Below are 16,810 nucleotides of genomic sequence, written 5' to 3'. Positions count from 1 at the left end.
AGTGGGGAAGAAGTATGAGGACTGGGCAAGGACGCTAAAGAGACCGGAAGGGTAGACGGAGGAGAGGGCGGAGGTACATAAGGTTAAAAAATTACTATAGAAGATGAACAGATAGAGTTGTAGACGGATTGTGATGTGGGATCTGGTATAGTTAAGCGGGACAAAACAGTAGAGCTGAGCAGAGGCTGGGAAGCAGTAGGAAGAGTCGGAGAAGTATCAGGAAAAGGAGCCAGGGTCGTCATCCGATACTGAACATCAGCAGAACTGGGAGAGGGAGAACTAGAGAGAATTTCCATAATCATATGCGGTAAAGAAAAGACTTACCATGACTGAGGAGAAGAAAGGATTGTGTGGGCGGAACCCGCGTCCTATAACCCAGGCAGGGACCAAACTCTGAGCATGTACTTCCTACTCTACCCAAGAGGAGATAGGAACACCGTTTGGGCGAGCAGAGTTTCACAGCACAATGTCGGGGAGTCGGCCAATGGTCAAGAGTTCCACTACAAAGCAACAGCACTCCCGGATCCCCTGCTAATTTTGCTTCTGCAGAGGTCTACATACTGGTGTGGCGCCAAACATCATGGTTCCCACAGCTGGCCAGACCAATCGCCCACGGGTACACACTAATCCTTCCTGTGGATGCTAAGGGCCACAGGAGAATTTTGAAGAATGTAGAAGATTCCACGCCATTAATGCCAAAGATACAACAGATAGGATAGGGGAAAAGGGAAAGAAGAAGCAACAGTAGAAGAAAAGGCCCTGGAAAAGTAGCTGAGGCAGTGACGGAGACCTAAGGAGAAGGAGAGGGAACAGAATGGAGAGATGCAAATGCAGAGTCCACCCAACAACCAAACCTCCACACACTACCGTGGGGTCCGTTAAGGTGCCATGTGAGGTGGTCTCTTACAGATCAAGTCCCAGTCGACGCCTCCAAAGCCTCCCCACGACGACAAGGAACAACGAAGTGGGGGAGGGGGGTAGGGAGTCTCCTTACAAGACGATAATACGGGCCTAAGAGTTAACAATCTATTCAAGTTTTCGTCTAATTATTATATTTATTTATAGTGGATCATGGGGGCTCCACTTAACAGTAAGACGCAAAAGCATCAATTGATTCTCTGGTATTAAAATTATCTGTAAGTTGGTCTGTCAGTGGGAAAGGGTGTGTGTTTTGCTGTGGGACTCTTCTAAATTTATCCTGATGAGTTTTAATACTAGGCACTTCTTCGTGACTAGCACGCCCAAACTTCCCCCTTCCCTCCCCACTAGTCACCACAAAAGAAGGCATCTCTCCAGCCTCAAGGAGGTCGGCGAAGCCTTTTACCTGGGGTCTATAGAAGCCTTCGATTTGGTCTACCTGGGGTCTATCGGAGCCTGGAATCTGGTCTGCCTGGGGCCTATAGGAACCTGAAATCTGGTCTGCCTGCGGTCTATTGAAGCCTGAAATCTGGTCCACCTGGGGTCTATAGGAGCCTGCAATCTGGTCCACCTGCCTTTGAAGTCTTCCTTGTATGCGATCACGTGTACCATCCACCTCTTCTTTCACTGAGTTTCTAGGCGAAGGAATTGCCGTAGAAGAAATGAGGGTCGTGGTTGTTGTACTGTTCATCCTATCCTCCATCCCTGCCTTGGTCATCTCCCTATCCCTGCCATCCATCCATCCACTCCTTGCATCATCATCTGCAGGCCTATCCTTGTCGTATCCTACCCTCTTAGATCTGAAATTACCACTGCTTTGTATCGTCCTTGTATTTTCAGTAGTACAGAGTTGCCTACTACTGCTACTACTTTCTAAACTACCCATAACTACACCACTATCAGTAGAATTTTTGCCTACTGAAGTACTGATGTTACTGTAGTTTCTGTGTGTGTCAGTTCTACTCTCGTTACCTCTACTGTTAGTAATAGTTCTGATTTCTATGCTCTCCTGACTACTGTTACCTTTCCTTCTACCTCTACCACTACCACTACCACGTCTGCTATCACCACTGCTACTACCACCACTGCTACTGTCACTACACCTGCTACCACGACCACCTCTGCTACTGCCCCTACTACCATTGCTACCCCCACTACTATCGCTGCGACGACCACAATCACCCCTGTTACCACCACCACTACTACCACTACTACCACCACTACCACTTCTATCACCACCACGGCCACAATCATCCTCATCACCACAACCAGACCCATCTCTATTTCTGCCATCACGACCACCAGTACCACCACTACTGGACCCCAAGTCATCAGGCAACCCTTCCTCCTCATCGACGACGCTGCAAACTCTCGTACTTTGCGTGCTTGTGCTGCTTCGACTGCCCCCCACACTCTCCCTCCTCCTGGCGTCCGAAATGGAGGAGGACCCAGCGACGCGCCTTGAGGGTCGAATAAGGAACTGCTGATTGTGGTAGTGCCAGAAGGTGTACGAACCCAGGACCATCATTTCCAGCAGGTACAGCGAGTTTTCGGCGGCTGGTGAGGAGAAAGGGGAGTGGTTAGTGTGGTAGGAGGGGAGTGGTTGGTTTTGGTAGGAGGGGGAGTGGTTGGTTTTGGTAGGAGGGGGAGTGGTTAGTTTTGGTAGGAGGGGGAGTGGTTAGTTTTGGTAGGAGGGGGAGTGGTTAGTTTGGTAGGAGGGGGAGTGGTTTGTTTTGGTAGGAGGGGGAGTGGTCAGTTTTGGTAGGAGGAGAGTGGTCAGTTTTGGTAGGAGGAGAGTGGTCAGTTTTGGTAGGAGGAGAGTGGTTAGTTTTGGTAGGAGGAGAGTGGTTAGTTTTGGTAGGAGGGGGAGTGGTTAATTTTGGTAGGAGGGGGAGTGGTCAGTTTTGGTAGGAGGGGGAGTGGATAGTCTTGGTTTATCATCATCATCAAGAATTAACAGTAATAACATCAGCATCTTCATTATCAACATCATTTTCGTTATTATTAATCTTCACCTATTCCTAAAGTGAAGATCTTTGTATTCATCACTATTATTATTATTATTATTATTATTATTATTATTATTATTCCGTTACTTCTCGTCTCCGAGTTTCATTATGTTTTTTTGAGGATGTACACCCATTAAAATAAATATAAGCACTCCTTACAATATTATCCTTTGCAACTATCGCTAGCACAGAAGCCGTGAATATGCGGTAAGGGTTGGTACAGTCACAAGAAAGTCTATCGTTACTCTTCAGAGCTATGCACTATGACACAACGACGAAGTGTTGTGGAATGACGGGACAGGAACGTTTGTACCGTACCTCAAACCCGTCAAAGTCAGGTATGTGAGACACAGGTATTAGAATTTGTGCTTGAGGTAATAAAAACTAATTAGATTGTTTGGCCTCTGTGCATAGAGACAATACGCTTTATTATCCGGCACCGAATTCATTAAATAAAAATATAACCGAATGGTGTAGAGTCGGCAACACACATGCAGACGGGCAATGAGTATGTGCACCCATGCCAGACGTATGATAGTACTTCAGCCGATACAAACCAAGTTAGTAAATTTCAATGTAAAAATGATATGTATTGCTTTCTACATATGATAAATGTTGAGCAGATGGATGATAAATAATACGTGTTCAGTCTCATTGGTTTAATATTTTGTATACCCACCCCCTGCTTCCAAAACAGCCTCTAGACATTTGAGGCATCCATGTGAAGCATTTAACCACTCATCTAAAGCAAACAAATGAACTCGTGCATCCTTGCTAGACTATAAAAAGAAAAAAACAAAACAAAACAGGCGATACCTATAGATTGAATACCCTCCAAAATAATTTATTTGTTGTATTCCATAGATAATAAGTGTTGAATAGTAGGAAAATAATAAACCTGTTCAGTTTCTTTATTAATCCCCTGCGGGTCGCTCAGGGTAACGCAAACAGGTCCTATATATTTCCCCTCCAGGTGGTTCATTCTTGCTTATTACTCCAACTCTTGTGATGGGATTGTGATATGGCAACACTAGATAAGGGCGGGGCGAACAGAAGGACCCGCCCACATAGCCCAGCTAACGCTCGTTTCGCATCGAACATTCCTGGGGTAACGATACTTTTTCTTATGACTTTACACCTGATCCTCTCTCCCTCCATCTGTCTGTCTGTCTGTCTGTCTGTCTCCTGATATAGTATAATCCCCTTAGCTTCATGTCATATATAATGAATAATTCACAGGAATGGACATACAGCTGGAAGAAAGGCCTGAAAACAGTAAATCATTATCCACTAAATATTATAGCGATCAAACTGCTTTTTATTTGCTTGGCACCCATCATATCCAAGTTTACCACCTTCGGATTTTCTTACGCGTTATGATACGGTGACAACCTATCCATCTATCTATCTACAGCCCGACGCCCTAGTCCCGCAAAGGATGGCCGCAGACAATACGCCTCCAAGTCGGTCTGTCACCCATCATTTGACTGCCTTCCCCCCGACTCACTCCCCCCTCCCTCATATACCTCTCAACTCCATCTCTCCACCTCATCCTCGGTCTCCCCTTCCCTCTCCCCCCTCCTTCATTTCACCTACATACACCCTCTTAGTCAGTCTATCATTCTCCATTCTCTCCACATGTCCAAATCACCATAAGCATTTTAACTATGGGTTCAGGCAAACTTAATAGGCCTGACTGTCCAGTATATGCAACATCCCATGACCAACACATGTAAAGTTTATACAGTATTGTGGTAGTATTGCTGTAATATGAACCACATCAATGACACGTGAATATAGTGGTGTATGGATTATGAAACTGTGCATAGAATATCTCTAGTTTAACTCAGAGGACAACATTATGGAGGGTGTGACTGGGAGGAATATTTGTTTATTTTAGGACAGACTTTTATCTCATACGGTTCTCGATTTGCATATGCGAGGAATGTGTTGTCTACAATATTACTTCATCTTGGGCATTTTGCCAGATCCACACTACTAAATACTCTCACTTAGGGTCCATATCAAAGGGGCTTCGGGTTCGTTTGTAACACTTCTTAGATAGCGATTTACTCTGCTCATACCAATATCATCGTTTATAATTTTTATGATAACTTTGTTGGTACTAATAGCACTTTGATTGGGACTAAGATGCGAATGAATGTGTGTATGTGGGTGAGTAAATTAGGAGTGTGTCGTCCTGTCGCGGCTACCTCCCTTTCTTTTGGGGAAGCTGCCTAAGTACAAAGATACTCGTAGATAGAGATGTTAGTATTCAGAGTCAATAAGTAACATAAAAGGCAGTGACAATTAATAAGCAAAGCAACTTCCTTATTACCCAGCGCTTCGAAGCATCCGATGGCACAATGAACACGTACCCAAGGCTCAGTAGATCAGCGATACCAACCAGGCACGTTTGCTCTTTTTTTTTTTTTTTTTTCAATAGATCTCTTGCCCGGTGTCAAATTTTCTCACGCTAAAAAGTGCCGTTTTTTTTTTTTTTGTGTGTGTGGGGGGGGGTGTACAGCATCAGGACCCTATTAATGACCCAGTTTCAGTGACCTTGACCTACTTGTCAAGGTGACAGGTCCAAATATGTCCAAAAATCATAAATCATCAACCTCAATTTACTACAGAACTATTATAAATCCTATAATATGATGGGTATGAAAGAATTACAGATCTTCACGTTTGGTACTAGGTGATCAAGAATAAAACAAATAGTGACGGATACAAAGATCTTCACGTATGGCAATAGGTGATTATGAACTAGAAGACTGTAACTGTCAGAGATAGTTACTGTTCTCCATCTACGAGAATATTACTTAACTTCCTTTTTTTTTTTGTAATAACTCAAAAACCTTTGGTCAAACATCCACCAAGAGCTATACAGACCGGGTTCAGGACCAGATAAAACTTACAGGGCTAGGATGCGCCTCATATATGTTTTGGTTTTTCCCGTATGCAAGAAAATTGAACAGCGTTGAATAGAGGGCGTCCAAAAATATCGTAATGTCACGCATGAATCACCTTCAGATTTTTTCCACAGAAATGTTTGACAATTTTATCACTGGATTTCTCTCCATGTTCGTGTGTCTATAAAAATTTTGGGGTAAATTGAGGTTGAAAGGTCATGATTTTATAGAATTTTTGGACCTGTGACCTTAAAAAAATAGGTCAAGGTCATTGAAATTGGGACATTGTAATAGGGTCATGGTGCCGTCCATCCTCAATAAGTATGATGAAAAATGGAAACGAGAAATGACGGATTACTACCACTACTACTACTGCTGCTGCTGCTACTACTACTACTACTACTACTTCTACTATTGCTACTACTACTACTACTACAATCACTAAAGCAACTCACTCTGCTTATAGACTTGAGGGGGCACGTATGGCGGGATGCAGGGAAAGACGTTGTAATTGCCCATGATGTCAAAAGCCAGGCCCTGCATGTTGGTGATGAGGACCAAGGTTTTCATGGAGAAGGATTTGGCCTGGAAGAAGAAGTGAGTGTGAGATAGGTCAACAGAGAGAGAGAGAGAGAGAGAGAGAGAGAGAGAGAGGGGGGGTTAAAGATAAAGACGTGGAGTGCGTTGTTCAAAGTAAATAATTTTAAAAGAATTATTTAGCCTGGATTAAGAGCGATTGTAATTGTGTGTGTGTGTGTGTGTGTGTGTGTGTGTGTGTGTGTGTGTGTGTGTGTGTGTGTGTGTGTGTGTGTGTGTGTGTGTGTGTAAAACGGAAAAAGAAAAGGAGAAAAACGAAGACAAGTGTACTTAATATAATTGATAATATCCAATATCTTCAAGGAGAACAACATGCCCTTGAAGAAGACAGAGACTAACTATGCAATATATAGAAAAAAGAAAGACTGAAAGGGAGAGAAAGCTGCTCTGTTGTAAAGCTGAGAAATCACGCTCTAGGTCAGTAGAATCTTTGTAACCTTAAATGGGAAAATGCAAAATACCATAGCCCCAAGAATTTCCTATACGCTCCCGATTGCTATGACAGCGCTTTCGATTAGGTCCTCCTCCTCCTCCTCCTCTTCTTTTAATTTGCTTTATTTTCTTTTTTTTTCTTTATTTTCCTCCTCCTCCTCTTCTTCTTCTTCTACTTCTTCTTCCTCTTCTCCTCCTCCTCCTCCTAATCATCATCATCATCTTTTTTTTTCTTTTCTTTTTCTTTTTCTCTTCCTCCTCCTCCTCCTCCTCCCTCTCCTCCTCCTCCTCCTCCTCTTCCTTTTCTCCTTCCTTTTCCTCCTCTTTCCCCTCCTGGAAAATTAAACTGCATTGCTCCTCTCAACAAAAGACTTACAGTATAAAAAAAGAAAGAAACAAAGGCTGATACTCACCCTGTAGCTATAGTGCTCTAAATGTCCCCCTGAGAAGTAGCTAAGGATGTTCAGTGCATAGACCCCACTGAGGAAGGACGCTATGTTGAAGAGCGAGAGGTAGAATGATGCATCTGTGGGCTCAATCTGTGTATGGAGGTCGAAAGAGGGTGGATTAAGGTAGGTATGGGTAGATTTAGCTAGCTTAGTGGATAGGTTGACTAGGCTAGGATAAGTTAGGCTAGGTTAGGTTAATGATGTATCGGTGTAGCCTGTGTTATGAGGGTTGGGTTGGGTTGGGTTGGGTTGGGTTAGGTTGGGTTAAGTAAGGTTAGGTTAGGTTGTGTTGTGTTGTGTTGTGTTGGGTTGCGTTGGGTTGGGTTGCGTTGGGTTGGGTTGCGTTGGGTTGGGTTGGGTTGGGTTATGTTATGTTATGTTAGGTTAGGTTAGGTGGGATTGGGTTGGGTTGGGTTGGGTTGGGTTGGGTTAGGTAAGGTTAGGTCAGGTCAGGTCAGGTTAGGTTAGGTTAGGTTGGATTGGGTTGGGTTTGGTTGGATTAGGTTAGGTCAGGTCAGGTCAGGTCAGGTCAGGTTAGGTCAGGTCAGGTCAGGTTAGGTCAGGTTAGGTTAGGTTGGGTTAGGTTAGGTTAGGTTAGGTTGGGTTGGTTTGGTTTGGTTTAGGTTAGGTTAGGTTAGGTTGGGCTGGGCTGGGTTGGGTTGGGTTACAATAGGTTAGGAGTGCCTAGATGATGTTAGCTTGGATCTGTGTTAGGGAAATGTGGTTGTGTTAGTCTGAGTTAGGTGACGTTAGGTTGGGTTAGGCTGAGTTAGATTTGGTTAGTTTTGGTAAGATCAGATATAAATAAATCTTGGTTTGATGTGTATTGGATTAAATGAAGATGACTTTGGTTTTGTTGAGCTTGATCGTGTTGCAAAATCATCGTCATCATCATCATCATCATCATCATCATCATCATCCTTTCCCATGCACATACTTCTTTCACATACTTTCTGTCTCTTATCCCTCCTTCCTTCCATACTTACCCTTTTTCTGTCCTTTCGTCCCTCCTTCCTTCTATCCTTCCTCCCTTCCTCCCTGCCTTCCATCCATCCTTTCCTCTTTCCATCCTTCCTTCCTATCCTCCTTCCTTCCTTCCTTCCTTCCGTCCTTTCTTCCTTCCTTCCTTGATTTCCATACATCCCCCTTCCCTGTCTTTTCTTATCTCTTTATTTTTCCTCTCTTCAATCTGTCTTCACACACACACACACACACACACACACACACACACACACATACACACATTCAACCTTGTCATATACAAAATAATTAGCCATACTCTCTCTCTCTCTCTCTCTCTCTCTCTCTCTCTCTCTAATACTTACGCTTCCAAGAGTGATGTTATTAGCTGACAGCAAAATCAGGACCAGGAAATAGTAGAGAGCCTGAGTGAAAGGAAGTTGATCTGAAAGGAGGATGACTAGGCGTAAAGAGAACCTGAGAGAGAGAGAGAGAGAGAGAGAGAGAGAGAGAGAGAGAGAGAGAGAGAGAAACATTAGTAGTAGCATTAGTTGATTTATTATTATTATTATTATTTTATTATTATTGTTATTAATACTGCTAGTGCGTCTACAGCTACTTCTGCTAGTGCTATTACTATAAGTATTTCTACTACTACAAGTACTACTGCTACTGTTGCTACTGCTACTAATGCTACTACTACTGTAACTATTTATATTCTCCTCCTCCTGCTGCTACAACTATTACAACTTCTGTTATTACATTATTATTATTATTATTATTATTATTATTACTGAAACTTCACACATTCTGATGGGATGTTTTCTAGTTCTTGTCAGAATTATTATTATTCTAGGCAAGATCTAAATCGGTGCCATTGCCATACATTATGAGTTAGTCTTCATTTTTTGCCGTATTATAGCCCTGCTTGGCCGCTTCATCTGACCTAACATCCTCCTGATCCCACTACCGGAACCCAGACAGGATCAGGAAAAAAAAGAAAAAAAAAAAAAAACATAGTGACCGTAAAGTTCAAGAACCCCGTACCTTGGAGCGTTGATATTTTGATGACATACCTGGGCCATGGCCATAATGCAGTGCTTAATACAGTAGTAGTATAGTACATGGCCAGAATGCAGTGCTTAATACAGTAGTAGTATAGTACATGGCCATAATGCAGTGCTTAATACAGTAGTAGTATAGTACATGGCCATAATGCAGTGCTTAATACAGTAGTAGTATAGTACATGGCCATAATGCAGTGCTTAATACAGTAGTAGTATAGTACATGGCCAGAATGCAGTGCTTAATACAGTAGTAGTATAGTACATGGCCAGAATGCAGTGCTAAATACAGTAGTATTATAGTACATGGCCATAATGCAGTGCTTAATATAGGAGTAGTATAGTACATGGCTATAATGCAGTGCTTAATATAGGAGTAGTATAGTACATGGCCATAATGCAGTGCTTAATATAGGAGTAGTATAGTACATGGCCATAATGCAGTGCTTAATACAGTGTTAGTATAGTACATGGCCAGAATGCAGTGCTTAATACAGTAGTAGTATAGTACATGGCCATAATGCAGTGCTTAATAAAGTCCAGATGGGATCACTATTGTCTGGGATCGCCTGTTGTCCAAAATTTTGGACCACAACGGAAGGCAGACAAGTCACCTGATTTTACAAGAAAGACTAAAGCCAGAGCCACCAAACTTGGTGGACTTATAGACTGTGATAACCTAAGGTCACTTGAGCAAGATCAGCGACCTTGACCTCAAGGTTCCTCTATAGCTTGGCTTCTAGTAGCCAATGGCTATGAGTTTTTCTATATCAAAATTGTCTTTGGACAATTTTACAGGTTTATTATTATTATTATTATTATTATTATTATTATTATTATTATTATTATTATCATTATCACTGTCATTATTATCCTTATCTATCATTTTCATCATTATTGTTATTATCATCATTTTACAAACGGATCCTTTGCCAAGTTAACTGATTCGAGTCTACTTTTTCCACATGACGAGTGAGTGAGTGGGTGAGTGAATGGCAGAGCTAGGGACAAGTGAGTGAGTGAGTGAGTTAGTGAAAGGCAGAGCTAGGGACATGACGAATGAGTGAGTGAATGGCACAGTTAGGAACATGAGTGAGTGAGTGGGTGAATGGTACAGTTAGTGACATGAGTGAGTGAGTGAGTGAATGGTACAGTTAGGAACATGAGTGAGTGAGTGAATAGCACAGTTAGAGACATGAGTGAGTGAGTGAATGGCACAGTTAGTGACATGAGTGAGTGGGTGAATAGCACGGTTAGAGACATGAGTGAGTGGGTGGGTGAATGGTACAGTTAGGGACATGAGTGAGTGAGTGGGTGAATGGCACAGTTAGGGACATACACTGCTCTTGGCCGCCCCTGTGAGTGCGGCAACAGACCGTAGGAGATAAAAACGTACTTGGAAACTATGGGGGAGGGCAGACACACGCAGCAGCAGCAGAGGGGACCCACTTGCAGGTTTACACGTTCACCTTTGGTCCTGTCCAGCATCACTTCCTCACTTCCGAACATGAGCTGAGTGAGGTCCGTGAAGTGACTTATTCCGATAGACATATACCTGTGAGGATAGATACACGGATAAGTAGATGGATAGATAGATAGAGATAGATAGACAGATGGTAAATAGATGGGTAGATAGATGGCCTGATAGGTCTGAAACGTGAATTATTCCTATAGACATATACCTGAGTAGATAGATAGATGAGTAGATGGACAGATAGATAGATAGATGGATAGATAGACAGATGGCCTGATAGATAGATAGATGGATAGATAGACAGATGGCCTGATAGATAGATTGATTGACAGACATATCAGCTGAATTAGGTGTGTGAAGAAACTTATTCCGATAGACATAAATCTGTGAAGATAGATAGATAGACAGATAGATAGATAGATGGGTTGACAGACTGATAGATAGACAACCAGACAGGCACACAGACAGGCAAGTTGATGGATAGGTAGGTCGGAAGGTAAAAATAGACATAGATAGATAGAGAGATAGATAAGTAGATAGATGGATAGATAGATAGGTAGACAGATAGATAGGCAGGTGTACATAGGATGGTAGACACGTAAGAAAACACGTAGGTATGTAAGTAGGTATGTATGTATGTATGTATGTAGGAAGGTAGAATGATATGTACGTATGTATGTATGTGTGTGTGCATATATGTATGTGTGTATGTAGGTACGTAGGTAGGGAGGTAATTAGGAAGGTAAGTAGGTAGGTAGGTTGGTAGATAAATGTATGGAAGGATGCATATGAGAGGTTAATTTTGTGTGTGTGTGTGTGTGTGTGTGTGTGTGTGTGTGTGTGTGTGTGTGTGTGTGTGCATATTTTACTGTGTGTGTGAATGTGTATTAATGTGTTTGTGTATGTGTATTTAAGTACACACACACACACACACACACACACACACACACACACACACACACACACAGTAATACTATTGTCAGATGTACGGCACCAATAATACTTATCACAAAACCCAATTGTTGTTGGAGAGGGAGTCCTTCAGGTGGTGGCACTGATATAACTGGGTGGTGGAGCTGCCTGGTTATACACACGTCCCTCAACTCCCTCCCTATCCCACAAAAGGACCATGGTGGACTGCAGGAGGAGGACAACTTCAGCCTGCAGTCCACTGGGTTCACGTTCAAATTACCTATCATCATCATCACCATTATCAGCACCATCATCGTCACCATCATCATCATCAACATCGTCATCATCACCACCAATATCACCACCGCCATCATCATCATCACCATTACCACCACCATCACCACCACCATCATCATCATCATCATCATCATCATTACTACCACCACCACCACCATCACCACCATCATCATAATTATCATCATCATCACCACCACCATCACCACCATCATCATAATTATCATCATCATCATCACCACCACCACCATCATCATCATCATTACCACCACCATCATCATCACCACCACCACCACCACCACCATCATCATCATCATCATCATCACTAAATACTCACGTGACCTTAACAGCTGTGCAGATGTTGTTAGCACGGGGCACAATGAGGGCAATTACACTCATTAGGCTCATCAGCTGAAAGAGATAAGTAGATAAATAGATATGAGTTTTTCCTGCTCTCTCTCTCTCTCTCTCTCTCTCTCTCTCTCTCTCTCTCGTCTGGAGGGGATTACAGTATTTCTGGCTTTTTCGGGGCAAGAGATTCAGGGGCTCGGCAGATCACACCTTAGTCTTCATTGACATTTTTTTTCTTTTCCCTGAGAGTGTTGATTTAGGCCGTCTGTTATCTTTTTGTTTTCTCTTGGAGGGAACAATTTGCGGACTCCTGGCCTTTGGTTCCTTCTTCCTTGCATTAAAAGAACTTAAAGATAGGAGCCTGAGAGCTTGTACACCCCAGTTCTGTCTTATCAATACTCCTTTCTTATCATCTGGACTATCTGCACTGCATTACCCTTATCAACACACTGATGCCTTAATGTTGATAATTGATACCAGGAGCTAGTAATCAGTGTAATCATTATTTTTCCACATTAAGAGACAAATATTTATAAACCCATTTAATTCAGTTACCTGGTTATTACCTTCGCCAACGAAGTTTATGGAGGTTATATATTTACCTATGTTTGTTTGTTTGTCCACACGATATCTCGAAATGTTCTCTGTGAATTTCAATTAAATTTTGTGGAAGAGTGGGCCATGGGCCAAGATAGAATTAAATAGATTTTGGGGGCGGACCCGGATCTATGTATTCCACACAATATCTCCACGGATCCGGATCTGGATCTTTTTAATGGCAATGTCGGAGGTATGCGCTGTCTGAGTGCTTACTAGTTCATCATTGTTATTCTTTATTTAATTTAATAAAATATTTTGGCAGTGATGCGGGCGATGAATTGATACAGAGAATATAGATGAATTCAAATACCCCTCCATCTTGAAGTTACTCCTCAGCTTAAGAAAATTGACCACTGTTGACATGAACGATGGGAAACACTGGCATTTAGCAGGCGAAGGAGGAGGTCCATCTCTCTCTCTCTCTCTCTCTCTCTCTCTCATCATCATCATCATCATCATCATTATTATTATTATTATTATTATTATTATTATTATTATTATTATTTATTATTACTATTATTGTCGTGATGATGATGATCATCATCATCAGTATCATCATCATCACCATTACTACGAGTACTACCGGTACTACTACTACCTCTACCACTGCCACTGCTACTACTACTGGTCTGCCTACTACCACTACCACTACCACAACCACCACCACCATTTCTCCCACCACCACCAACACCATCCACTCACCGGATAGACTGAAGCAATCCAGAATATATGTCTTCTGAATACCCGATGTGCGTTGACGTGCGTAAAGAGGACTTGCTCGAAGAAGAGAATGTACAGACCAACCGTAATTAAGCCCCCTATGATGAGGACCGAAGATCCGTAGGCGCCCAGAGCTGTGGGGAGTTCAAAATAAATACAAATGAATACAATTATTGGTGTAGAAAATGCACAAAGTAGAGAGCGACCGTAATCAAACGCCCTATAATGAGAACCGAAGACCCGTAGGCGCCCAGAGATGTAGGGAGTTCAAAAGGAGTTCAAATGAGTTCAATTATCTGATCTGGGAGGGAATTCAAACCTGTATGGAGTGCAAATGACCCCCTAAGACCAGAATCGATGATCCGTAAGTGTCCAGAATTGTAGGGAGTTTAAAAGGAGTTCAAATTAGTTCAAATACACATAGGGAGTTCAACTGGAGTACAGATGGGAGGGAATTCAAAGGTATCGTGAGTGCAGAGAGTAGACAGATATTGTTATTGGCTTAGGAGGGATTTAAGAATTGTAGGGAGTTAAAAAGGAATACAAATGAATACAAGTATTGGTGTAGAAAATGCAGGAAGTAGAGAGCGACCGTAATCAAACTTCCTGTGATGAGAACCGATGACCCGTTGGCCCCCAGAGCTGCAGGGAGTTCAAAAGGAGTTCAAATGAGTTCAAATATTTGACCTGGGAGGGAATTCAAACCTGTATGGAGTGCAAATGACACCCTATGACCAGAACCGACGACCCGGAGGTGCCAAGAATTGTAGGGAGTTCAAAAGGAGTTCAAATGAGTTCAAATATCTGGTGTGGGAGACAGACAGAAAGATAGATAATAGACAGAGACAGACGGACAGATTGACAAACAGAGAGATAGATAGATTGATAGGCAGATAGATAGAAAGATAGATTGGCAGACAGACAGATAGATAGATAAATGGATAGACAGACAGACAGGATAGATTAGATAGATGGATAGACAGATAGTTAATAAACAAATAGATGGATAGAAAGACAGAGATAGATAGATAGACAAATAGACAGATAGATAGATAGACAGATAGACAAACATAGACTGGATGATGGACAGACAGATAGACTGATAGATAGATGGGTAGACAGACAGATAGATAGATAGATAGATAGATAGACAGGTAGACGCAGAGACAGACAGATAGATAGAAAGACAAATAGATAAACAGATACGGATGGAAGATAGATAAATTGATTTATTGATATAGATACACAGAAAGATAGATAGATACATAGGCAGGTAGATAGACTGACAGGTAGACGGACAGACAGACAGACAGATAGACAGACAGATAAATAGATAGATAGATAGATAGGTAGACTGACAAGTAAACAGACAGGCAGAGACAGACAGGCAGATAGATAGACAGATATATAGATAGACAGATAGACAGACAGACAGACAGACAGACAGACAGACAGATAGATAGATAGACAGGTAGATAGATAGACACAGACAGACATAGATAGATAGATAGATAGATAGATAGACAGGTAGATAGATAGACACAGACAGACAGACAGATAGATAGATAGATAGATAGATAGACAGGTAGATAGACAGGTAGATACAGATAGATAGACAGGTAGATAGATAGATAGATAGAGAAGTAGATAGATAGATAGACAGACAGGTAGGAAGGTAGACTGATAGATAGACAGAAAGATAGATAGACAGATAGATATAATTACTCCAGCCTCACCTTCCATATATTCTTCTGAGGTGGGAACGTAGGTGTAGTTGCATTTTGTTCCTCTCATCGCCATTGTTCACTGTTATTGATGAACAGGGAAGAACAGTGTAGAAGTTCTGTTATAGGAGTCACTGTTCTACTTGTTCACTGTTATAGGAGGGCATGTCATAGAGGTCACTGTTATTGAAGAGCAATTATGGGGAAAAATTCACTGTTCTATAAGTTCACTGTTATAAAAGAACACTGATTAGATTTCACTGTTATAGAAGAACATTTTAAAGATTTCACTGTTATAGATGAACAATGATAAGATTCACTGTTATAGAAGAACAGTTATAAGATTTCACTGTTATAGAACATTTTAAAGATTTCACTGTTATAGAATAACAGTTATAGATTTCACTGTTTTAGAAGAACATTTATAGATTTCACTGTTATAGGAGAACATTTATAGATTTCACTGTTATAGGAGAACATTTATAGATTCCACTGTTGTAGAAGAACATTTATAGATTTCACTGTAAAAGGATTCACTGTTCTATTATTTCACTGTTATGGAAGAACAAGCTCTGGAGTTCTGTTAAAGGTGTTCACTGTATAGTTCACTGTTCTGTTAGTTCACTGTTACGGGTGTTCAATGATACAGAAGAACACTTAGGATATACTGTTATAGAAGAACTTATAAATCTGCACTAGGATAGACGAATTTCTCTGTTATGTTAGTTCACACTTATGTAATTTCACTGTTGTATTTCACTGTTATAGATCACTGTTATATGTCACTGTTATAGAAGAACTGTTATATGTCACTGTTATATGTCACTGTTATATGTCACTGTTATGTCACTGTTATAAGTCACTGTTATAGAAGAACTGTTATAAGTCACTGTTATATGTCACTGTTATAAGTCACTGTTATATGTCACTTATAAGTCACTTATAAGTCACTGTTATATGTCACTGTTATAGAAGAACTGTTATATGTCACTTTTATAGAAGAACTGTTATATGTCACTGTTATAGAAGAACTGTTATATGTCACTGTTATAGAAGAACTGTTATATGTCACTGTTATAGAAGAACTGTTATATGTCACTGTTATATGTCACTTTTATAGAAGAACTGTTATATGTCACTGTTATAGAAGAACTGTTATATGTCACTGTTATAGAAGAACTGTTATATGTCACTGTTATAGAAGAACTGTTATATGTCACTGTTATAGAAGAACTGTTATATGTCACTGTTATAGAAGAACTGTTATATGTCACTGTTATAAGTCACTGTTATATGTCACTGTTATAGAAGAACTGTTATATGTCACTGTTATATGTCACTGTTATATGTCACTGTTATATGTCACTGTTATAAGTCACTGTTATATGTCA

At 41.2% G+C, this 16,810-nt stretch overlaps 1 protein-coding gene across 1 annotated transcript; it reads right to left on the bottom strand.

The window, feature by feature from the left end:
• Positions 1-553: 553 nt before the first annotated feature.
• LOC145410775 (organic solute transporter subunit alpha-like) lies at positions 554-15,495 on the bottom strand. The gene is made up of 10 exons (XM_080280881.1): positions 15,432-15,495; positions 13,678-13,829; positions 12,362-12,435; positions 10,741-10,899; positions 8,646-8,757; positions 7,285-7,410; positions 6,298-6,427; positions 2,296-2,475; positions 1,267-1,440; positions 554-642 (listed from the first exon to the last, which is right to left on the bottom strand). The coding sequence occupies exons 1-10, from the start codon at positions 15,493-15,495 to the stop codon at positions 554-556; spliced, it is 1,260 nt and encodes a 419-aa protein (XP_080137007.1).
• Positions 15,496-16,810: the final 1,315 nt, after the last annotated feature.

This window comes from Coenobita brevimanus, chromosome 11, assembly GCF_032717465.1.
Source record: "Coenobita brevimanus isolate Jiangsu-jjx chromosome 11, ASM3271746v2, whole genome shotgun sequence".
NCBI classification, from domain to species: Eukaryota; Metazoa; Arthropoda; class Malacostraca; order Decapoda; family Coenobitidae; genus Coenobita; species Coenobita brevimanus.
This window is presented reverse-complemented; position numbering and strand designations above follow the sequence as displayed.